Source organism: Psittacula echo (genome assembly GCF_963264785.1).
Source record: "Psittacula echo genome assembly, chromosome: 4".
In the NCBI taxonomy this organism is placed as follows: domain Eukaryota; kingdom Metazoa; phylum Chordata; class Aves; order Psittaciformes; family Psittacidae; genus Psittacula; species Psittacula echo.
The window spans coordinates 1,929,230-1,952,675 of NC_137738.1; the positions used below are offsets into that span (position 1 = coordinate 1,929,230).

The 23,446-nt window shown below is 52.7% G+C and overlaps 1 protein-coding gene across 17 annotated transcripts in view; it reads right to left on the reverse strand.

Annotated features, from left to right (window-relative positions):
- Positions 1-23,446, reverse strand: part of RD3 (RD3 regulator of GUCY2D) — a 71,763-nt gene that overhangs the window by 44,125 nt on the left and 4,192 nt on the right. For 3 of the 17 annotated variants that reach the window (XR_013956719.1, XM_080616804.1, XM_080616796.1), the window contains exons 1-3: positions 15,341-16,272; positions 12,839-12,927; positions 6,506-6,602 (exon numbers count right to left, since the gene is read on the reverse strand). Coding sequence is in view for 12 of the 17 variants with exons in the window: in XM_080616804.1 (XP_080472930.1) it covers positions 6,506-6,602; positions 12,839-12,927; positions 15,341-15,715 (561 nt within the window). In the remaining 5 variants the exon portion in view is untranslated. The other 14 variants (XM_080616810.1, XM_080616800.1, XR_013956720.1 and 11 more) reach the window with 14 other exon arrangements.

Here is a 23,446-nt window from a genome sequence, read left to right on the forward strand (position 1 = left end):
CTGGTCCTACCACACAAGATCCTGAATTCCACCATCTCGTGGTCGCTGCAACCAAGGCAGCCCTCAACCTTTACTGCTTCGACCAGACCCTCCTTGTTAGTGAGGATGAGATCCAGCAGCGCTCCTCTCCTGGTTGGCTGATCCACCATTTGCATGAGGAAGTTATCATCCATACACTGGAGGAACCTCCTGGACTGTGGCTGGGTTGCTGAGTAGTCCTTCCAGCAAACATCAGGGAAATTAAAATCCCCCATGACGACCACGTCCTGTGACTGTGAGGCTGCTCTCAGCTGCCTGTAGAAGGCCTCGTCAACTTCCTCACCCTGATCTGGTGGCCTGTAACAGACACCCACAACAGTATCGCCCCTGCCAGCCTGCCCCTTAATTCTCACCCACAGACTCTCAACTCGCTCGTCCTCTGTCCCTGGACAGAACTCAGTACATTGCAGCTGCTCTCGCACATAAAGAGCAACCCCACCACCCCGCCTGGCTGGCCTGTCTTTCCTGAAAAGGACATAGCCCTCCATGACTATATTCCAGTCATGCGAGCTGTCCCACCACATATCTGTAATTGCCACCAAACCATAATCTCTTGATTTAACACAAGTCTCTAACTCCTCCTGCTTATTTCCCATGCTGCACGCATTGGTGTACAGGCATTTCAAGGAGCGAGCTGAGCTGAGCTCACCGATTTCACCCTAGGATTATAGGAGGCCTCCCAGTCTTCATCAATTCTAGAGTGCTGCCCCACTGGGGCAAGCCCAGTTACAACCCCATCCCCCTTCGAATCTAGTTTAAAGCTCTCCAAATGAGCCCTGCTAATTCATGCCCCAGCATCCTTCTGCCTCTGTGAGATAAACCTTTCCCACGTGCCATCATCCGGACTGGAGCCTTATAAAAGCAGCTGTTATCAAAGAACCCAAAGCCCTGCCTGCAGTACCAATCTTGTAGCCAATTGTTTATGGACTGAATTTTCCCATTCAGTCCCATATCACTGGAAGATGGAAGAAGTGAGGAAATCACTTGAGCCCCAGACTCTTTCACCATCCGCCCAAGGCCCTGTAGTCTTTCTTCATCCCCCTCAGACTGCGGGAAGCAGCTTCCCCCCCACCTGTCTGGAAGACCAGCAGCGGGTAGTAGTCTGTCGGGTGCACCAGGCTGGGGAGCGCCCTGGTGATATCCCTGACCCGGGCTCCAGGCAGACTACACACTTCCCTATGATGAGGGTCAACTCTGCATATCGGGCCCTCTGTTCCACTCAGAAGGGAATCGCCTACAACAATGACCTTTCTTTCTTTCTTGTCAGAGGCAGTCTTGAGGCGTGAAGTCGACCGCCTTTTCCTATGTGACCTTGTAGGCCGGCCTTGCACCACATCCTCACTTACCTCTCCATCAAGATCCAGGGGCCTCAAACCTATTACGGAGGGGCACCTGGGGAAGCAGGGCAGGAAGGGAGGAGGGTTGCCCACGAGTCCAAACTGGAACTTGCTTTCAGTGTCTTTTTGGTCCCTTACCTCTGGGCGACAACTACAGGGCACGGGATGTCTCGGGCCATCCTCCTCTGTCAGAGAGGGCAGGACATCCATCCCCTTATGGGGGGTATCTCCCTGGAACCGTTCCTGCTGGCACGCCAGGGAGTTACTCCACCAGTCGATCTCCCTTTCACACTCCCTGATGGTCCTCAGCGTCTCGACCTCCTCCTTAAGTTCTGCCACCAAGCTAAGCAGATCTTCTACCTGCTCACACCTCACACAGGTGGAATGCTGGCCTCCCTCCTTCGGCAGCAGCAGGCTCTGGCACTCCCTGCAGCCAGAGACCTGAACAGCCACGGTTTGGGACTGGGTCTCTGTCTGAGTTGCTACAGTCTTCTTACTGCAAGCTCTCCTTCTGGAGGCGACCATATTGGTCAGCAGTCTGGGACACCAGCAACAGGATTCGCAACACGACCTGCTTGTTCCTCCCTGCGCCCGGTGGGCAGCGACCGGTCGAGGCCCTCTCAGAGCCTCTCTCAAGGCAAGGCGCAGGGGTGCAGCCGCCGTTTACCTCAGGAACGCCCCCTGCCACGTCAGCCGCTCTCTCGCAAGGGCTGCTGGGGCTTCGGGGGTCGGGAGATGTCGGGAATCGCGATGTGTCTGCGCTATCCCCTCTGATTTTCCTCATCTCTGCTGAACCTCGCGGTCGCTGAAGGGTGTCGGCTCCGGCTCTAGCTGGGCTAGCTCCGATCAGCTGACTGTGTACAAAGCAAGCCAAGAAGAGAGCAGCTCCGAGGACAATGCCCAGGGATGGATTCCCAGATTAGGCAGGCTGCCCTAGGGAGGGGGCATGGACCACATTTATCAGGCAGGACGAGTGCATGAAGGTGGGACCTTTCCAGATGCCAAGACCATGCTCTGCACAGAGGATAGCTGAACATCGCAGTGTCAGTGGGCTCCAGCTTGAGAGACAGAGGTGCACTCTTGCCTTCTTTGGAATCCTCCCCAGGAGTCTCAGGTGCCAGCATCAGTCCCCAGCGCTAAAACAACTTGTGATCAAATGCACAAACAGAACTGCTAGTAAGGGTCATCCCTACATCGGTCTGAGGAATAAGGTTAGGCTAACAACCAGCTGTGTATCTCTTATGGTGTGATTTACACTGGGAACAGGAATCTCCCAGGTAAACCAGGGATACTTTGTCCTTAGCTCAAAATCTAGCAAAGATGCAGTGCTTGGCAGAAAATCCCCTCTTTCCTCTCCAGCTGCCTCTTGGCATGGATGGGGTGGAAGCAGATGCAGAAGGCAAGTGTGCACAGCCTTTTCACCCCTCCTTCCCTGGGAAAACCTGAGAGAGCTCACTTGGTTCAAAGGTATTCCTCTCCCATTATCCCTTCATTAGATCCCATCAGGGTCTCTCAGTGGAAATACGTGCACTCTCAACACAGGTGTGACTGCTCTAATTCCCCTTTACAGGGCTTGCCACTTAGCTCCTGCAGCTCCGCCTGCTTTGGCAGAAGGGCCCAGCGTGTCGCATCCATCTCTGAGCATCCTCTACCCTGCACCCCGCTGTGTGCCCAGCAGTGCTCCTGGGACCTGCAGCTGCCTCTGGTGGGTTTCCATGCCTGCAGCCAGCACCCATCAGCACTCACAGCTGCCAGGGTGCCATCAAGGGGGCTCAGATCAGCCAGAGAACAGACTGTGCTGCCCTGGATCCTGGGAGAAGCTGTCCCCCTGCCTTTCTCCACACACCCAAAATACACTGACAGCTTTCCTAATAACACCTTAAAACTCTGACAATCAGTACTGTTTATGTGCTTCACCAGTTCTGCTTTCCTTTCCTCTCTCCATGGGTCTGGTCTCCCTCCTTAGAGAGGATGGTGTTTTTAAGATGTTGTTCAATAGCACTTACTCTTTTACAGTGGCAAGATGCTTATCAGTGGGGCAGTAAGTGATGTTTATTGTCTTGCCTACCAAAAGGCTGAATGTTTGCATTCCTTTTCCTTCCTGACCCCCTATCCCTGTGTGCTAACCCAAACCAGACCTTTGTTAGCAACGTGAGCAAACCGATGTTGTGTACACTAAGCTGGGCATCATCTGCTCAGTCACATGCAGTGGGGAGCATCAGACTCTGAGGTGAGCCATGGTAAGTATAAGCCTCTTACATTCAAATTCCCTTGGAGCCCAGGAGAATCCAGAGTCTGGTGTATGGCACAGTCAAGACACCGGTGCTTTAGGGTGCCATGTCCCCCAGCCAGCCCTCTCTAGCTGCTGTCCTTCCTTTCTCCACCTTTTCTGTTTGGTCTGAGATACATCCTTGCTGAAATGCTTTGTTGTGCACCGTTTCTGCTCCGCAACAGCACTGCCCTTCCTAAGTGCCACTGGAGCACAAGCATTAACAGCACACCCGTGGAAAAGAAGAAACCACCGAGGTGCATCTACTGCTCAAACAACCTCCAAGCAGCAGCTTCCCTCTTTTCTCAAGTTTTCCCTCAAGTCAAGCAGAAGCAGAGCATCTCCTACTGTTGCTGTGAGCACATACGTCCCCTTAGCTGCACCTGCTCAGTAGCTCTGGGGTTGGGTACAGCCTCACAAGACAAAACTGATACAGAAAATCCATACAAGCAAAGAGAAGAAGTGCTCATACAATAGTGACCCATTCTTTAAACTGTTTTTCAATTGCTGAGCCTGCATTTGGTCTCCAAAGGCAGGGCTCTTGAGGTAAAGGGCACTGAGCTCCCTTCCAGCAACAGACTGAAATGACTCTACCGTGCACAGCATGGGGAGTAGAAAACACACCAAGCATTCCTCCATCCTCTGATCTCCTGTAATCCAGCCCGCCAGCGTCCTGCAGTGATTTCCTCCATGCCCACTGTGCAAAGCGTGCCCTCATTGCCCTGGGCCTGCTTAACCCGGCTCTACCTTCATTTGCACTAGAAACAGTGTTACATAAATTACTTACTCGCTAATGATGCCTCTTGTAAGCAAGCAAATGGGTTGACATCACCCACGAGCAAGATACCAGCTGCTGGGGAGGGATGGAGGCAGGGAAGGGGTGAGCACGTGTCTGCGGGCACAGGGACTGGTTTAGCCGTGGCTGCATGGCAAGCCCAGTCCTTCCAGGAGTGAAGGCAGCATCCAGGGATGGCTCAGGCTGGAAGGGACCTCGGGAGATCTCAGCCCAGCCTCCTGCTCGCAGCAATGAGGCCACACCAGGTTGCTCAGGGCTTTATACAGCTGAGTCTGGAAAGCTTCTGAGGACACAGGCTCACAACCTGCGCAACCTGCTCCAGCATCGAACTGTCCTCACAGGGAAAAAGCATTTCCTTGTATCCAGCCTGACCTCTTTTTGCAAATTAAGGCAACTTTGCCAATTGTATAGCTGGTTTAAAATACCCCTATAGATAAAAATACCATGTAGATGCATTCAGATCAACCTACACCTCTGCCCACATCTTTGTTCAGAGCAGCCCAAGCCTTCTCCAGCCTTTAATAAACCTGTTATACAATATTTGCTGTACACAGCATCGTTTAATTTCTCTGTGGGAGTGCAGGAATTTGTTCATCTCCTAAATACCTCAAGCAAGCAAGCCCATATGCACTAGCACAGCCAAAATGACTGCGCAGCTTATGTTTCCTCCAGATGCTGTGTTACTCCCTTCATGCTACAGGGCCTTACCATTCAGGAACTACTCACTGCTCCCCTCCGGGCAGGACAAGCCTTATTCCAGACAATCTCTTCCTGCCCAGCTCAGCCTTCCCCATGGGGTTAGATGCTCCTTCATGGGCCCAAGCTGGCTGGTGACAGAGACATGCCCCTCACCAGAGGCCAAACACAGTCTCCTGAGTGTCTGATGCATCAATAAGCTGTGCTCTGGGAAGGCAGATCCTCACCTCCTAAAGCCATTGCTGCTCCACAGGGCTCCACCCCCCAACACCAACCTTCACACCTCCCAGAAGGGCAGTAAGTAGAGTCTGGTGTGAGCTGCTGCAATGGGCACGAGAGGAAACTGCATCCACCTGCCCCATTGAGAACTCATCCAGCACACTGACAGCTGATGTGGAGGAGGGAGGGAGGAAGGCATTGGTGCGCATGGAAACAAGTGGTGCTTGCTCCTACCCACCTGTGGGAAGGGAACTTGGCATGGCACGGTTCGGTGGCATCATGCAGGGCAGTGCCAGCCTGCATTTCTGGGCCCAGATGTCCCTCAGACCAATTCAGATGAGAGCGGTCCTGCCAAGTCTCAGCGGCATCATTCACAGTTGTACACACAGACCAGCTCCGCATTGACATGTGGCGGAAGCAAACATTTCCACCTGCACTGAGACAGTGATTTCAACCCCAAAAGCAGGGAATGAATCCAAATCCACTCATCCCCACCCCTGTGCATAAAATGTGGTTTCACAATTGCCAGCTTTAACATAGAAGTGATTGCAGGATACTTTAATTTCTCTTCTGGTTTTCAGCCTCTTGGGTGTGCTCCAGTTATGTTGTGAAGCCTCTTTCTAGAAAGATGAGTGCCAGAACTGATTGGTTTTTAAACCTAAAGCAAAACTGTCACAGCATCCCATAATTGTGTGGTGGCACTCAGGGAGAACAACAAACTGTGAGACCTTGCACAGCAGCCTGATTGCTGCAGCACATATCGCTCGCACTGAGACATACCTGTACCTTGGGGAAGCCCTTTAAGCTGAGGAGCACCCCTAAAAGGCAAAAGACAGTGATGGAGCAGGGAATTGTCAGGGAATTGAGAGGCCTCCCTTCTCCCTGTTGTTAGATTCCGAAACAGAGCTCCCCAAATCTACAGCCTGCAAAACACTGTTCTTGAGAGTAAAACACAGGGGACAGTGTGCTCAGCCTGACGGCTGCAGAGTTCAGCCTCTGCCTGCCCCAAAAAGAGGACCCACAATAGCACTAACTGCCCCAGACTCCTAGCAGTGCAAAAGCCCCATCTGTACCCAGAAACTGGTGCTGGCTGGGGTTAAGTAGTTCCCAGCAGGTGACCCCAGGAATGCTGGATGTGTATTCACTTACAGCATTGCAGACCCGAGCACTGGGAAGGCAGCAGCAGATGTAGGTGCTTTTGTGGGAGCTGCAGGCCAGCCAAATAGAAGCTGATCTGAAACCTGGGCTGAGACAGAAGTGGAAATCAATAACGCGAGGAATAAATCGAAGAGCACTCATCTGCATTCGGCCCAGCTTCACCCCAAACGTGGATTCATAGAATCTCAGACTGGTTTGGGTTGAAAAAGACCTTAAGATCATTCAGTTTCAGCCCTCTGCCATGGTCAGGGACACCTCACACTAGAGCAGCTTGCTCCAAGCCCCTGTGTCCAACCCGGCCTTGAACACTGCCAGGGATGGGGCAGCCACAGCTTCTCTGGGCACCCTGTGCCAGCGCCTCAGCACCCTCACAGGGAAGAGCTTCTGCCTTAGATCTAACCTGAACTTGCCCTGTTTCAGTTTGAACCCATCACCCCTTGTCCTATCGCTGCAGTCCCTGATGAAGAGTCCCTCTCCAGCATCCTTGTAGCCCCCTTCAGACACTGGAAGCTGCTCTGAGGTCTCTTCTCCAGGCTGAACAGCCCCAATGTTCTCACTGGTCACTCCCGGCTGCTTTCCTCGGGCTGTGCAGCGAGCGGAGCCGCAGAGGCCTCTCACGGACAGCACCGATGCGGCGGGGACAGCGGCAGTTCCCGCCCATCACTTCCCGCTCCATCCCGGCTCCCGCCTGCTCCAACCCCCGGGATGCTCCTTCCCGGAGCATCCCCCTCCCGCGGGATGAGCAGGGGTGCGGGGCTCAGCCGGCTCCCCCGGCGCTGCGACCCGCACCTCCCACCCCGCACAGCTCCGCTGCGCCTCCGGGCCCGCAGTGACACCGCGCGGCGGACACCGGCACCGGCGCCGCCGCACCCGTTTGTCTCCCTGCCCCGAGGCTCTGCAGCGGTGGCGGGCTCGGTGTGCCCGCTTCCTCCATCACCCCTGGGAAAGGAGCCTTCTCCTTCTTCCCCTTCTGAGCATACATACAGCAGCGTGAGCAGCAGGTCATGGAGGTGATCCTGCCCCTCTGCTCTGCTCTGGTGTTAGACCTCACTTCCAGCACTGTGTGCAGTGCTGGTGTCCTCAGCGTAAGAAGGACATGGAGCTGTCGGAGCAAGTCCAGAGAAGGCCACGAGGATGATCAGGGGCTGCAGCAACTCCCATATGGAGACAGGCTGAGAACATTGGGGCTGTTCAGCCTGGAGAAGAGAACCCTGTGAGGGTGCTGAGGCGCTGGCACAGGGTGCCCAGAGAAGCTGTGGCTGCCCCATCCCTGGCAGTGTTCAAGGCCAGGTTGGACACAGGGGCTTGGAGTAACCTGCTCTAGTGGAAGGTGTCCCTGCCCGTGGCAGGGGGCTGAAACTGAATGATCTTAAGGTCCCTTCCAACCTAAGCCATTCTGGGATTCTATGATTTTATACATATATATATTCTTATACACAGAGACACAAGTACATAGCTGCAACCCTTCTCCCTCCTCCTCTACCCATCATGTCTCACCCCTGGCCTGTTGCCATCAGCCCACATGCTGACTTGGCACAGCAAAGGTACCACCAAGCCCCCCCGGCTCAGCAGCAGGAGCCTCTGAGAAGCAGCCTTATCTGTAATCAAACTCCTGCACTTTTTCCCAACCTCGATCCCTGACACCATCCCCATCTGGCTCACCCTCCTGGGATGTTTAAAATGAGATTCTAATTTCTTCAGGCCAGGGATAATCTTTTATCGTGTCTCGTACAACCCTCACCACGCTGGGGCCCAGGCAGCATGGGACCTGCAGGCATAATTACAGTCCCAATGATAAATACCAGTCATACTGTTTGTCTCCCCATTCGGGCTGCGCTGTAATCAAACTTGCTGATTGTGTTTACAAGGCAGGTGTGCACTCGGAGCCTGATGCAAGGCTGTCCTACATTCTGCTCTGGGTCATGTCGAGCTCTCTGGATTCAATACTGAAGAGCAATGGTGCTCCTCCAGCCCATGTGCGGCAGGGCTGTGGCTCATCACCTTTCCCAGAAGCCCTAAGTCGCTTGCACAGCACGGCACGTCAACACAGTGTGTGGGTACGATGCTCTCGCAGAGGATGCATTCATCTGTTTGTCTGCTGGGAAGGAGGAGGGAGCTGATGCAGCCTTCTCATTTAATGCTGTGCATGTGGCAGCTGGTCAAGGGAGGTGATTCTCCCCCCCTACTGACCCTGGTGAGGCCACATCTGGAGCACTGTGTCCAGTGCTGGGCTCCTCAGCACAAGACAGACAAGGAGCTGCTGGAAAGGGTCCAGTGAAAGCCACGAGGATGCTCAGGAGCGTGGAGAATCTCTCTTACGAGCAGAGATTCCACGAGCTGGGCCTGGTTAGTGCAGAGAAGAGCAGCCTGAGAGTGGATCTCATCAATGCAGGTCAGTATCTCAAAGGTGGTGCCAGGAGGATGGTGCCAGACTCTTTTCAGTGGTGCCCAGCGACAGGACAAGGAGCAATGGCCATAAACTGAACCACACCAAGTGTCACCTCAACACGAGGAAGAACTTATTTACATGAAGGTGGCAGAGCCCTGGCGCAGGCTGCCCAGGGGCCCTTCCAGCACTAATGATGGATTCTGTGATGTGCTGGAGGCCGCCAGCCCTGCGGTGCCTGGCACATGCTGGGTACAGCTGTCTCAGTTTTCCCTTTAATAAGCATGTGGTAAGGGCTGGTGCCGGGTGATGCTGTACTGCCAGCCCCACAGACTGCCATGAGGAGACATGGGAGGACAAGAAGACTCCTTGCTGCCTCTCAGATTTGCACGTGTCACGTCAAGCAGGTCACTCCAGCTGTGCTGATCAGTACAGAAGAGATCCATCAGCACATCCTGAACTGCAGCTGCGGCTCCTGTCTGTGGCCAGCCTGTCCCGTGGGAGCAACGTGTCAGGATTCCAGCATCCCTGATGTGCACACCCGTGCTTGCAGATGCTGCTGGCACGTGATGCTGCTCTGGAGCTGCACCACAGACACAGACTCCTGCAGAGATCAGGTCCCAGGCTCTCCCCAAGGTGACCTGGCTAAAGGGCAAGTCTTTAGCTGTGGAGGTAGGACCAGGAGTATCACTGCTCATATGCTGTGGGCAGATCACTCAGGGAAGGCCCAGGGATGCACTGAGCCCGTGGAGGACAGTCCTCCTTCCAGATGCTACTGCAACCAGAGCAGCAATCCCTGTTGGAGCGCTGACAGGGCAGCACATCCTGCGCTCAAGACCCCTTGGGATGTGTCACCCCAACCCTGGAGGTGCGTGAGTCACCATCACACGTGCAGAGAACTCAGGAACATGTCCCTTCCTTGTGCTCACTCTGCCCTTCGAGCACCAATCATTTCTTCTCAAGTCTCTGTGAGATCCCCAGATGCTCATTCTCGAGCCCCCTCAAAAGCATGGTTTGGAGAAACCCAAAGCACCTCCACACGTGGCACTGGGCAGATGCTCCTCTGGATGATGGAGAGCACTGTTGAAGAGTCTGTTCTCTGAACATCGCAGATCAGAGAGAGCCGGGCCTCCCATCTGCTGAGCAAACAGAGTTGCATAAAGTGAAACTGCCTCGGGCTCGCTGGGGTAAACTCACACCCAAACTGTGCTGGAGTTGAGGGTTTGGAGGAGAAGAGAGCGGGAATCACCTTCTGCTGAGGCCAGCGCACTGCTCCTCCTGCCTCGGCTCTCCTCGGGCAGGGCAGCATCACTGCTCACCTCTCACACCATGCTCACTCCATCAGGTTTGATTCACAAAGGCATTTCACAACACTTGCTTGCCTAAACGAAACAAAAGCCCTGGGTCATAAGGATCACAAAGGATCAGGCTAGATCCTTTGGAAGCAAACGACTGGTAAGTCACCATATTTTAAACAATATGGTTTCCTGCCAAAATCCCTTGCTGAGGGAAAAGTCCATGTAAGTTCATGTAAGGGTTTGGCTTTCGGGTCACTTAAATATACAGGCTCCCATTCCGATTCTGTCAAATTAACCACGTGTCAGGTATGCAGGAAGCTTTAGCTATCTCTTCAGGCCTCAGACAAACAGGAAGCCACCAAAGCTGAGGAGGACATTCTACCTCCTACACCTTCCCTTCTGGTCCTTTTTGCTTGGATTCCCAACTGACGTGTTCAGTGTGCACATTAGGAACAAGAGCAAAAAGCCATTGCATGTGGAGCAGTGTTCAGTTCCCAATAACCTCTGCTGAGGCTGACCCAGGAGGGAACATTCCCTGGACTCCCATGGTTCCATGCTGTGGTGTCTGTCGTACTGAAAATGCACTTTTTCTCCCTGTTTTCTCAGTAGCTATGGATAGGTGGGAATGAGCTGGTCCCTTGCTGAAAGCTAGCACTGATGGCTACTGCTGAATTCATGGTTTGCCTCTGTTTGCAATCATGTCTGCCCACAGCAGGGGGTTGGAACTGGAGGATCTTAAGGTCCTTTCCAACCCAAACCATTCAGTGATTCTATGATTCCATGTTCAGCTCCACACCTCACAGCCTTACCTCTCTCCTTGCCCGTCCATGAGGCTCCAAGACATGGAGATGTGGTGCTTGGGGACATGGGTTAGTGGTGGCCTTGGCAGTGCTGGGTTAACGGTTGGACTTGATGATCTCAAAGGTCTTTTCCAACCTCAATGATTCTGCAGTTCTACAGACGCTTGGGCCAGGCTGGCCTTGGCTCCAGCCCTTCTGGCAGCTTCATCCTAAAAGACAACCACTGTGGGGACATGTTCCGTTTCCTTTCCATGTGTCCCCTTAAAACCATTCCAGCAGAATAATCTCTACCAAATGTACCTTCATCAAAGCCTGTTCTGTGAATCCCAACAGCAATGTGCTCATTGAAAACGTCCCGTTACACTGCAGTGTAGTACACTCCAGCTCTTGAGGAATGGGTCTAAAATGGGGGTAGAGCGAATTAATTGATGGAAAAAGTTATCCGGTCAGACACACCATAGAATCATAGGGTCAACTAGATTGGAAAAGACCTATAAGACCATCAAGTCTCCTTCATTAGGATGGAGGTGCTTCAGTCTCACTGGAAAATGCCTGAAGGCAAAGCAAGAGCTGCTCCTGAGCAGAGGAAAACATGCAGGCTTGCATTTGGCCATCCTCCCATGGTGGACAGGGCACCCAGGGTCCCCAGGAGAAGGTCATGGTTGAGGTGGACCTCTGAGAAGTGTGGAATCTGGCCTGAAGCTCAGCACTGTTCCCGTCAGCCTTAGGTAGAGGGGTTTCACACAGTGGGACTGTGCTGCAGCCCCTGTGCCCACGCTCAGGCACAGTCCCTCGTGTCCTCCAGGAAAGCACAGCCCCCAGCTTGAGGTCTGGAACATGAGGCAAGAGGAATTGCTTTTGGCCATATCAAAGCAAGGTGCTTTGCTCCTCCTTTTAACTGGAAATTGAAGCGAAGTTGAGCCCGTTGTGCAAAACGTTTCCGTGTGGATGAATCAGCTGCTTCCAGAAGGAAAAGCTGTGCCATTTGAAAAGCCTTAGCCCGTTATACATAACGAGCTCTCCTCAGAGACCTTGCAATTAAAGGCCTGGGACAAGCTGAAGCAGGCAAGGCAAATAAACCCAGGTTTGGAGGAACCAATTATGCAAGCAGAGCAGAAATCTGAGTTTACCACTGACCTGACCATGCCAGAGGGGAAGAGTTTGTTGGGAAATATCAAAATTAGACTTAAAAGGAGAAGAGCTGGTTAATATGAATCAAGCAGCCTCTCTAGGCTGAGAAATGATGAACCAGCCCTTTGCGTGTTCCTGCCTTCCCCTTTCGTGCATATGTCATAAATAATTAACTGGCTCTTTGTCTTAAGCCCTTGATGAATTCTGGGATGTAGTAACAGGAGTAGTCGATGGTATCTCCACTGTTCTCTCTTCAGACAACACCAGGCTCTCCATGTAGTCCTGCAGTGGCACGGAGCAGGTTCTCCTTATCCTCCCAATCAGGTTTCCATCCTGGAGGAGCGTGTCCTCCTCCTGTGCACGTAATTATCCTCTGGAGACACGCTCATGGAAACAATAGGCACATACACTGGTCGGCAGCACCGTGCAGGCTGGCAGACCTGCTAAGGCTGGGCTGTAATTATACAGTTAAAAGCCTTCAGCAGCAGTCACCAGTCCGGGACAACAACAGCAAGCAAGTAACACCTTGTAGGCCAGCTTCCCCTAGGTGTTTTTATTCTGTCTGTGGTCATGAGTCATATGGGAGTACCTAGCAGGTAACGTGTCACACATAGGTGTTGGGCCTGGAGACCAACACAGCAGACAAAAACATCCCTTCTTTGGGCCACCCACAAGAGACAAGGCAGGTTATCACCCCTGTGGCACTCACCGTGGCGTCCAGGCAGGCTGGGAGCTGGGTAGCACGCCTACCAGCATCACATCACAAACGAGATGGCCACATCTTCCTGTATCACAAGGCTGTATTTGGGAGAGAAAAACAATTTCCTGTGATTTTGCTGAAGGAAGCTACAGCTCAGGATATTGTGGACAGAGCCAGAAGCCTTCCTGGTCCACATGAGGGACATCACCATCTTCCTGCTAACTTCCCATTGCCATCTCCATTCTCTGTCCTGAGAGATATTACCCCTGGGAAATTCCTTAGGATTCTCTCTGTATTTCCCATCCACCACCAGGAGTTAGAGAGCTGCCAAAGCAACTGCAACACAAGACCAGAGTGATGAGTTGGATCTACCACCATTGCAGGCGAGCACAGTCACTGCTGAGAACAGGCAATAGAATGGGACAACATTTGGAAATGTTGGTTATTTGGAAATAACACAGTTCCCACACTTCCCCTGTAAACTAGCACTGTTCCAAAGGAAACTGTCCGGCCTCCATCAAATGCCTGCAATACAAGGGTGCCCCTAGTCCTTCTTTCAGATACCCAAATTTGCTTGGATACATATCCCACAGTCACTCAAGGAAGGCAGGGTAAGACAAGCAAGGTTTTACACTGAGATCTCAGGGGCTGATCAAAAGGGTGAAGCACAAAGGAGGCCTGAAGAGCTGCACGAGCACTCACAGCAAAGCACTGTAGAACAGGAGCCATCTGCCTGTGCCTCCCTCCTTCTCACCCACGCCCCTCATCCTGCCCCACTGCTGGCTCCACAGTGCTTGTGTCTCCATGCTCCCTTTGAGAAAGGAGGGCTCCCACCCTTCTGCTCTGCCTTGCGTCAGCGTCTCCTCCCCACATCTCCCTGCTCTGACTTTCCCACCTTGCTCCATCCCCAGGGACACATGAGCCTTTTTGCCTTACACGCTTGCCTTTCCTCCACTGCCATTTTCTGTTCCCCACCAAGGCATTTCCCTTTCACCTCCCCACCACTGCCTTCACAGCTGGGTAGGCACCCCTGGGTGCTCTCCACCTCCATGCTACCATGGTCCCATGGACCTCAGGAGGCCTGTGAATGATTCCCATCTGGCAACACAAAGGGGCGAGGGGTACGAAAAGGCTCCTGCAGACAGCAAGGAAGGAGCTGTGGAACCCCAGTGGTGCAGTTGTCCCCTCCTCCCCTCGTGCATTACAAACCTTTTGTGAAAGCAAAGAAGAAAGAACTACATTAATGAAATACAATGAGCAGAGACATGACCTCAGCCCGGCCCCTTGGAGCACAAGGCAGTGTCTGGACCCAACTGTTGCTACACCTATGGCACAGCAAGACAAGAGGCATTTTGCAGGGCAGTTGGAGGAAAGGGAGAGTCCGTGCTGCATGTTATTAGTGATATGTGGTGAAACAGAAACACTATATCCCCTATTTTCCAGCTTTCTTATGGGACGTGTAAGGGTTTGACTGGGAAGGGTTCACGTAGCCACTGGAGCTGAGTGTGAAATGTCCGTGTTGCACCCAGTAAACTCCTCTTTCTTGTTTTCCTTCCAGAACAGATAAAACCACAGTGGGATCAAAAGCTGCTCTTTCCTATGGCAGAGGCAAAGTCCTCGCTTTGACCGGTCCCAGCTCAACTCAAGGTCTGCCTCCAGCTTCACCCCAGCAAGCCTGGGACTTCCAGAGCAACACGGAGACAACGCGAGGAGCCGTGCAAAGCCCTCATCTCTCTGCCAACAGCAAGCACTTCTTGCAGGTAGAAGCAGACACAGGAAGGGTGAGCTCAGCTCTGGGTGTGCTCACAGCAAGCACCCAAGCTTTGCCCCAAGCAAGAACCCCAAAGACCAATGGTCGGGACAAACACTCCCGTGCGGGGTGGCAGCAAGGACAGGGAGGTGATTCCTGCAGGCTAGGGAGTGCATCCACCTCCGAACTGCTCCTGTCTGTGGAGGTGTGATGAAACACGTCACCACTGCAGACAGACGTGTGCGCAGCGATGTCTAATTCAGATCACTGCTAATTACTCTGGCGAGTATTTGAGGTGCCTTAGAAAGCCAACACCCGCTGAAGAGGCATGATGCTTGCTGGAGCGATGCTCTGCCACTAATTGCAGCTCGAGCGTTTCAGCCTGTGCTTACCTTTCTCCCTGAGAAGGGGGTTACAACTTCTTTTGACCCTGAGCACTCACAAGGAGTGTGGGTGCTCTATCATCAGCTTTGTAATGAAAACCCTAAAAGCAAGTAGATTTAGCACAGTTCCATACCAAGCCATGTACAGAACTGCTTTTGGGGTATGAGTTTTCACCCGGTTGTGCTATTGTCTGACAGTGAATTCATTCAGAAACTGAAGGGAAAGTATGATGTGAGCAGTGCCCTAGGCAAGGAAGAGGGAGGACGCTAGCTCTGCCCCTCTGACCATGCAGAGGGGCTCCAAACAAGACGCAGACAAAGAGTAAGACAAGAAGCAATGATGGATGTGCAAGGGAAGAGGGAAATACAGCTAAATACCTTTCCTGACAGGCCACCATGCCACCTCCAGCTCACTGTGGCAGCAGGGTCCTGAGAGATGTGAGGGCCACTCTGAGCCAGGGCTGGCTGGCTGCCCACAGGGCACTGTTCATCCTGCCCAGCCGCCTCTGTATTCCAGCCGCTATGAATGGAGAACACCCAGGAATGCCAGCTCTCCTGGACCCTCCTAAAGCGACACAGCACCCCTGCAGCGCAGGCATTGCTCCTGCAGCACAGGCAGCCTCCAAAAGGGCCAGAGCCCTGGGGCATCGCTATTGAAGTATATTTGCAATAAGGTTTTAAAGGTTGGAGCAGCCCAGGCAGAGAGCTCAGGAAAGGGCTGTGCAATGACCCCACTGCTGTTCTAATCAGCATCTCCTTAGCATCGCAGCGCCGTTCCTCAGCACATGGATTGGCAATGGCAAAAGGCCCAAGGCAAGGCACTCCACAAGAATGAGGTCCCTGGAAGCAGACTCACTGTTATCACCGCAGCCACCTTGCCTCAGCACATATCTGTGCTGCAGAAGACACCGACCCCAGCGCGATAGGGGACGAAGTGCCTGAGGCTGCGGTGCGCTTCTCCCCAGTGGAACATCAGCCTCTTTGGCAACTCCCGGTTTCACCCTTTACTTCACCCTGTCCTGGTGCGAGGCTCCCCGTTACCAGCCTCCTGTGAGCAGGCACCTGCAGCAGCGCCCGTTGCTTTCCCTGCTCCTGCACAGTATTCCTCACGCACCGCTGGCACTGCTGCTGTCGCTGTTTTGCTTCCACCCCAAACCTGCCTCCTCCTGTGCTCCTACTGCTGTCAGTCCCCTGCCAGCTGCAGGGTGGGGTGTGTAAAGAGCAGGAATCAGCTGTGGAAATAACCCTTGGCTTTGGCTAAGAGACAATTGGCAGGAGTTCAGACTGATAAAGCGTTGGCATTTCAGCTGCGTCCCTACCCCACACGAAGGCTGTGTTCTCTCACATGGCTCATGTGTTTGTTTTCATACTTTTCTTCCCCAAAGGTAACATGGAATTCGTTTTTCCCCTCAGGATTTCTTTCTGGTTTTGTTGTTGGTTTTGGTTTGGGTGTAGAGCATCTCAGTGTTACCTGTGGAAAAAGGGATTGCATTTTGGGCCTTGGAAAGTGGACTGGTGCAAGCAGGCACGGATGAAAGGATACCCTCATTCAAACATCACCTAACACAGGGAAGCCAGTCGAAATATTTTCATCACCATTATGGTGAAGACTTTGGAAATAAAACAAAGGTCTTTGCTCCCGGTGCTGGGACTTGGATCTGTGTCCATGTGGCAGGAAATGCTAAGTCCCGGCACTGGGGGCAAAGACCTTTGTTTCTCTGCTCATATAGAAAAAGAAAGTGCATATGCGAAGAGCACTAAAGGAGGGCCAGATCCGGCTGCCCATTCAGATGCCCTCTGGGAAAATGGCAGGACCATGCTCTAGCAGAGACAGTTGAGCGGATGCCTGCAGGTGGACTTCAGAGCCATGACAAGGTCAGGAAAGCCACCGGCTGGAGAAAGAAGGAGCCCTTGGCTGCAGGTGTAGAAGTGCTTCTTGGCCTTTAACCGAGCTGTCCCTCAAAGCTCCCCCATGATCTGGTTGTTTTTCTAGAGAAAAAGATGCTTTAGGTGTGCTGAAAGCTGGAAAATGGAGGTTGGGAACAGGATGGATCCTTCATGACAGATGATGGTGACACCCTCCTCCGCATAGAAACCAGGAAGTTTCTCTTCTCAAGTGCACCAAGGTCTCGAGGAGGAAATGATTGCAAAAACATTTACTGAGTCTGTTGCTGATAATGACGTCTGTTTTTCCACTGAGGTAATCTCCCTCTCTTCTGCAGTTCACCTGGGGTGATGGCTTTCATCACTCCCATCATCAGCATAAAAAGGAGTGTCCAAAGTCCTGCAGGTTATTTGGAGAGGCAAGTGTGGGCATCGGCTCTGCTTCCTGCCGAGGAGCATCAATGGTGCCCAGCAGGTGCCATCAGCATCCAGGGATATTAAACCAGAGGGTTTCCTACTCATGAATCCTCTGAGTTTTCAAGTAGTTTTCTATTTGAAATAGAAACGTTTGTGTGGATTAGAGCTGAGCAGAACAACGAGGCTGCCGATGCAAGCTGCCCTTGCAGGGTGAAGAGGGAAACACCATCCCATCATTGCTGCTGTTTAGAATCATGGAATCAACCGGGTTGGAAGAGACCTTTGGGATCATCCAGTCCAACCATTCCCAGCACTGCCAAGGCCACCACTGACCCATGGCACTGAGGCCTCATCTCCACAGTGTGTGAACACTTGCAGGGACAGTGACTGCAGCCCTGCCCTGGGCAGCCTGTTCCAATGCCTGAGCACCCTCTGGGGAAGGAATTGTTCCTCAGCTCCATCTAAACCTGCCCTGGTGCAGCTTGAGGCCGGTTCCTCTTGTCCCATCCCTTGTTCCTTGGGAGCAGAGCCCAGCCCCTCCTGGCTCCATCCTCCTCTCAGGCACTTGTAGGGAGCGATCAGGTCCCCCCTGAGCCTTCTCCAGACTGAACCCCCCAAGTCCCTCAGCCGTTCCCCATCACACTGTGCTCCAGGCCCTGCACCAGCTCCGGTGCCCTTCTCTGGCTCTGCTCCAGTACCTCAATGTCTCTCTTGTAGCGAGGGGCCCAGAACTGAGCACAGGGGGATCCAGGAGGTCTTGTCCCTGGAGTGGGTCTGAAGGCAGGGAATGATGGGCCCAGGCACCCCAAGGAGTGAGGGATCCCCAGCAAGGGAGCGCAGGAGCTCACCCTGTGCTGCTGCTTGTGCTCCGTGTGCTCCCATGGCCAGGGCAGTGCAGGGCCAGGTCAGTGCAGGTATTCAGGTGCCTGCAGATGCAAATCAGGCACAAGGTGATGTTTCCCAAAGCATTTGCATCTCAGACACCCACATGTTCTTAAAGCTCTGCCCTTCCGCCTCTGCGTGCAGCAGTTTCTTCATTTCTAAGCTGGATGTGGTAATTGCTTGCTTCGCTGGCAGCAGGAGGAGAGGAGAGACCTGGTGTGCTGCCGTTAGCACCGGTCCCCTCCTTATCCCATGTACCAGGCCATGCTGGGGAGCCCATCAGCACCTGAAGATGCATCCAGCTTTGGGAGAGGGGAAAAATGCCAGCCCTGAGCCTAGCTCTGGTTAAGATGGTTTTCTGGGATGGTGCTTCCTGACCATTTTCCTCAATCATGGAATCACAGAATGGTTTGGGTTGGAAGGGACCTGCAAAGCTCAACCAGTTCCAACCCCCTGCCATGGGGCAGGGACACCCCACACTAAACCATGTCACCCAAGGCTCTGTCCAACCTGGCCTTGAACACTGCCAGGGATGGAGCATTCACAACTTCCCTGAGCAACCCATTCCAGTGCCTCACCACCCTCACAGTAAAGAATTTCTTCCTTATAGCCAATCTATAATCCTATATAATCTTATATTTTACAATAATCTTATATCCAATCTATGCATGTCACAGAGTGCAGCATGCCCATGAGTATCAGGGTACCCACATACAGAAGAAGAAAGCCACAAGTGCCCTGGTCCTTAGAAGATCTCAGGGCTTAGCCCTTAAGCAGGGTGTTTCTTCTATTTGCACGGGTCAGAAGGATCCCACGTTCCTAAATCTCCATGGTTTTGTTCCCTAGGGCCTATCACACTCTGTCCCATGGGTCTGCACACCCCTCTGCAGCAAACCACACTCTGCTTTAGCAGGGGTTGTCAGCCATGGGAGCAGAGCTGGGCCAGGGAAGCAAGCAATGAAATCCCTGCTCATTTCCATGACAAGCTGCAAGCCAAGCCCTGATCCTACAAATATTCCCACTGGACACCAGTGCAGATTTTATCAGAGCTGGGTCCTGCTGCAGTGAAGGACACAAAGCATTCCTCTGACCTCCCCTGACATCCAGAGAGAAAGGATGAGTAAAGACTTTGGTACTAGTGGAGCCTGGTCCTATGCTGCTCCCTTCTCTGACAACTGCAAGCACGGCGGAGGCAGGCTAAGACAGAGCCAGAGCCCTGCAATAGGTCTGGATCAGCAAATGCTGCCTAAGAGTTACCATGAGCAAGAGCTTGGCCTTCCTTGGCATGCATCCCTCTGCAGTGTTAGCTCCTGGTTTGCTCACAGTTGCAGCTGTGGAGAGCTCTTTGCTGGTACACAGGCTTTGCAGTGGATGTTATTGGCTTACTGAAATGAAATGGCTGTTTACATGAAAAGCTTTGGTACAAAACCAGGACAGGGTGACCTGGAACTGAGAGGACTTCATTTTGCTGATGGCAAATGTCAAGGGCCATCATGCATTGACCACATGCCCATATAAGCTAATGAGGATTATTGGGAGCATCCCCCCAGAGATGAAGTGGGAGAGAGGAGGACCCTGTACAGGGATCCCTGTCCCTGGGAGATGATCGAGTGGGGCTCCCTTATGTTGGCCACTGACATGAGGCATCCACTTGCTCTGAGCTGCCTCTGTTTTACCATGCCAAGATGCTCAACGTCTTTGCCCTCTGTCTTCCACGGTCGCCTTAATCCTGCAAAGCAACAGCTCTTGTTGTAGCAGAAACTGGGAAACGAAGTCAAACATTTCCTGAGCTATCCCATAGAGTTTCTGTGCTGCAGGGTTCAAGCAGTAGTGATGCCATGGGAGAAACAGTGGCAGTCGCTCCATGATCCCTCTGCCACCTCAGCAAAACACCATAGGAAACACAGAGAATAACCTACTCTGTAATGACTTATTTGCACCAAATCGTCCAACTACACTTCAGAAGCAAATCAGATTGCTTCCCCGGTGCTGGGTTCAGCTGATATGCTCTCCCAAGGAAGCTGATGTTCAACCATGTGTATCTCCCCAGTGGATTCCTCAGCATAAGAAGGACATGGAGCTGTTGGAGCAAGTCCAGAGGAGGCCACGAGGATGCTCAGGGATTGCAGCACATCCCGTATGGAGAAAGGCTGAGAACATTGGGGCTGTTCAGCCTGGAGAAGAGAAGCTGCAGGGAGACCTCAGAGCAGCTTCCAGTGTCTGAAGGGGGCTACAAGGATGCTGGAGAGGGACTCTTCATCAGGGACTGCAGCGATAGGACAAGGGGTAACGGGTTCAAACTGAAACAGGGCAAGTTCAGGTTAGATCTAAGGCAGAAGCTCTTCCCTGTGAGGGTGCTGAGGCGCTGGCACAGGGTGCTCAGAGAAGCTGTGGCTGCCCCATCCCTGGCAGTGTTCAAGGCCAGGTTGGACACGGGCTTGGAGCAACCTGCTCTAGTATGAGGTGTCCCTGCCCATGGCAGGGGGTCGGAATTGGATGAGCTTTAAGGTCCCTTCCAACCCAAACCATTCAATGACTCAACCTGCGGAGCTGCTCACACAGCTCACCCGAATTTCTGCTCATCTCAATTAAAGAGGAGGGGTCAATGACAGAGTTGATGGTGGAAGCCAGACCTGAGGTGTTTCCCCCTGTTCAGATCTGCCCCCACTGGAGAGCCTGGTTCAGGAATCTCTCTCCGAGTTTCCATTTAGAAGCACAGAATTACTCTGAGCACAAGAGGACAGCAATTGTGCACTTAATTTGCTTCACCCTGGAATCCATCATCATTTAAGAGCCCGGGTTATTTACTGGTGGCAAAGAGATATCGATTGCCTGGCCGCAGGCAGAGTAAAAATCATTGCGGGGGAAGACAAAAAACCCCAAGCAACAAAACAGACCAGAAGAATGGCTCTGGTGCCTCCTGCCACGCAACGAGCTGCTCGGGCCTCTCTGCTCTCCAGCATCCCTCAGTCCTCGCAGGCTTCCAGGGCATGAGAAGTGGCCTTTCCCTTTGAATTTACGGGCGAATGGTTTTCAGCAGCTCGCAGGCACTTTATCACCTTCCTGCAGAGCAACATAAAACAGGGCCCTGGCCTCAGCCTCTGTGGTAGGAACAAATACATAAGGGCAGCTTCCTGCAGCAAGTCCACGCGCGAGAGCCGCTGCATTGTGCGAGGAGCTCAAGCTGTGAGCCCAGAGCTAATGCTGCTCTCAGCTCCCTGCTGGCCCTGTGTGTGTTTGGAGCCAGTTATTTCCTTCTTCAGCTCTGCCCAACAGGAAAGCTGTTTCCCACCCCTCAAGCCTGGTTAAAAGCCAATGGCCCACTGTGGCTCTTGTTGAAGATGGATTTCCCTGCTAACAGCAGCCACCCGTTTTCCTGCGGTGATGGATGATTCCAGCGCTGCCTGGACCCTGCACCATGTGGCCGGGGCAGTTTCATGTTGGCAAATCACATTTGATAGCACAAGGGCTGTTGCTGATGCTGTTGGGGTTGTGGCAAGCCTTGAGGTTCCATTTGCCACAAACCCTCTTTTGTCCAGGGCTGGTGTCCTCTGGAGCAGTTGTGGGGCAATGCCCTGGTCAGTCGGTGGCAAGAGGTCACATTGCTGCTGGCCAGAGCCTGCTCAAAGCCAAGCAGAGCGGTCCCTGAGCTACTGCCCCAGGCAGGGTGGTGCCGGGCTGCTTTGAAAGATAAGTGTGGGGCTGCCCCTCTACAGCCCAGCCTCTAATCACCCCCTGCACCAGCCCAGGGCACCCACACAGCTCTGCATGAGGGCTAAGGACTGAAGCCCTGCAAGGTGACTGCATCCATCCACAAGGATTGCAGCTGTGCATGGGGACTGTATCCATCCCCAAGGATTGCTGCTGTGCATGGGGATTGCTTCCATTCACAAGGATTGCAGCCATGCATGGGGATTGCCTCCATCCACGAAATCCATGCTGTGATGCAGCAGGAGAGCAGTGGTGCTGCAGGATGGCAGCAGTGCAGCCCCTCTGGAAGCCACTGGCTCCCTCACATCAGTGACAGCAGCAAGGCTGCACTCGCCCATACTGGCATCAGATAGAGAGCAACATCCCCACGCAGCCGAGCTCTGCTGTTCCCAGCACCCTCTTTGCTGGGGTGAGAAGGATGTAAATCGGCATCTCCACAGGGTTTGCAGCCAGCCTCTGGCTTCCTCCAGGGTTCCACTGCTAAATTTTGCCTCATTTTGAAAGGAAAAAGAAAAGCAGAAGGTGCCACCTGTGTTCCAAAGGGAAGAAATGTGGCTCAGCCTCACAGTTCCATTCCCAAGGAGCAACTCCTGGTGTTTTCAGTGAGCTGGACTTCGATTTGCGTTCTGCAAAAGGAAAACATTGCATTTTGCCAGCCAGATATTACTGATTATCCCTCCTCAGAAGCTTTAGATAGCTATTTGCTTCAACATTTATCATTTAAAGAGTAAGTCATGTGCTAATACACAAAATCCAACAGCACAGTTGAATTGCAACATCTTAGCTCTGCCATTGAACTGCGTTGTTGGGATTCATTTCTCTCATTCTTCAAGGGGTTCTAATTATCCCTGTGCAAAGAACTGGTTCTCTGGATGTTTTGTTCTCCTCAAATCTGAGCTCATCATTTCATTTAGAAAGGGGAAAGTATTTCAAAATGGAAGTGGTTTGGAGGGGGGGTTTAACTACTGCAGGAAGCTAAAGCATTTTACCCCCAAAAAGTCATCGCTCCCCATGAGGCTGTCACTGCAGAGAGGCCACCATCAGCTACTGAGATGAATGTGCTGGTACTTTCAGTGTGTGGGGAGGATGGAGGTTCCTGCTCTATTCCTGCTCTCGTTTCAACATCATTAAAAGCAATAGAAGCAAACCAGCTGCTTATTAATGACCTGAGCAAGGGCTTTGGGTGCCCAGATCATCCCTGTGCTTTCCAGTCATAGCATCTCTTCCGTACAGAACAGTGGCATTCCCAAGACAATCTCAATCCTGTTTAAAGCAAACAAACATGCCTTAAGGAGCCTGAATGCTATGAAAACCACATGGAATGTAGCTCCTAAAGTACACAGGGGCTTGGGAGCACTTGGGAGTGCAAACTGATGCCTCTGGGCTTTTCAGAAGCATCTTAAGCAGCACATGGACGTGGTAGTTTGTCCATACATCCTAAGACACTTGGTCCATGGAGGTGCTGGAAGTGATGCTTCCTCACCCTGATGGAGGACAATGGAGAGCTCTGGGATAGGTTCCTTGCTCGCACCCAGTGCTCTATGGGTTTGTGAGCACCAAGACAACCTCTTTCTTTCAGCCCCTCTGCTC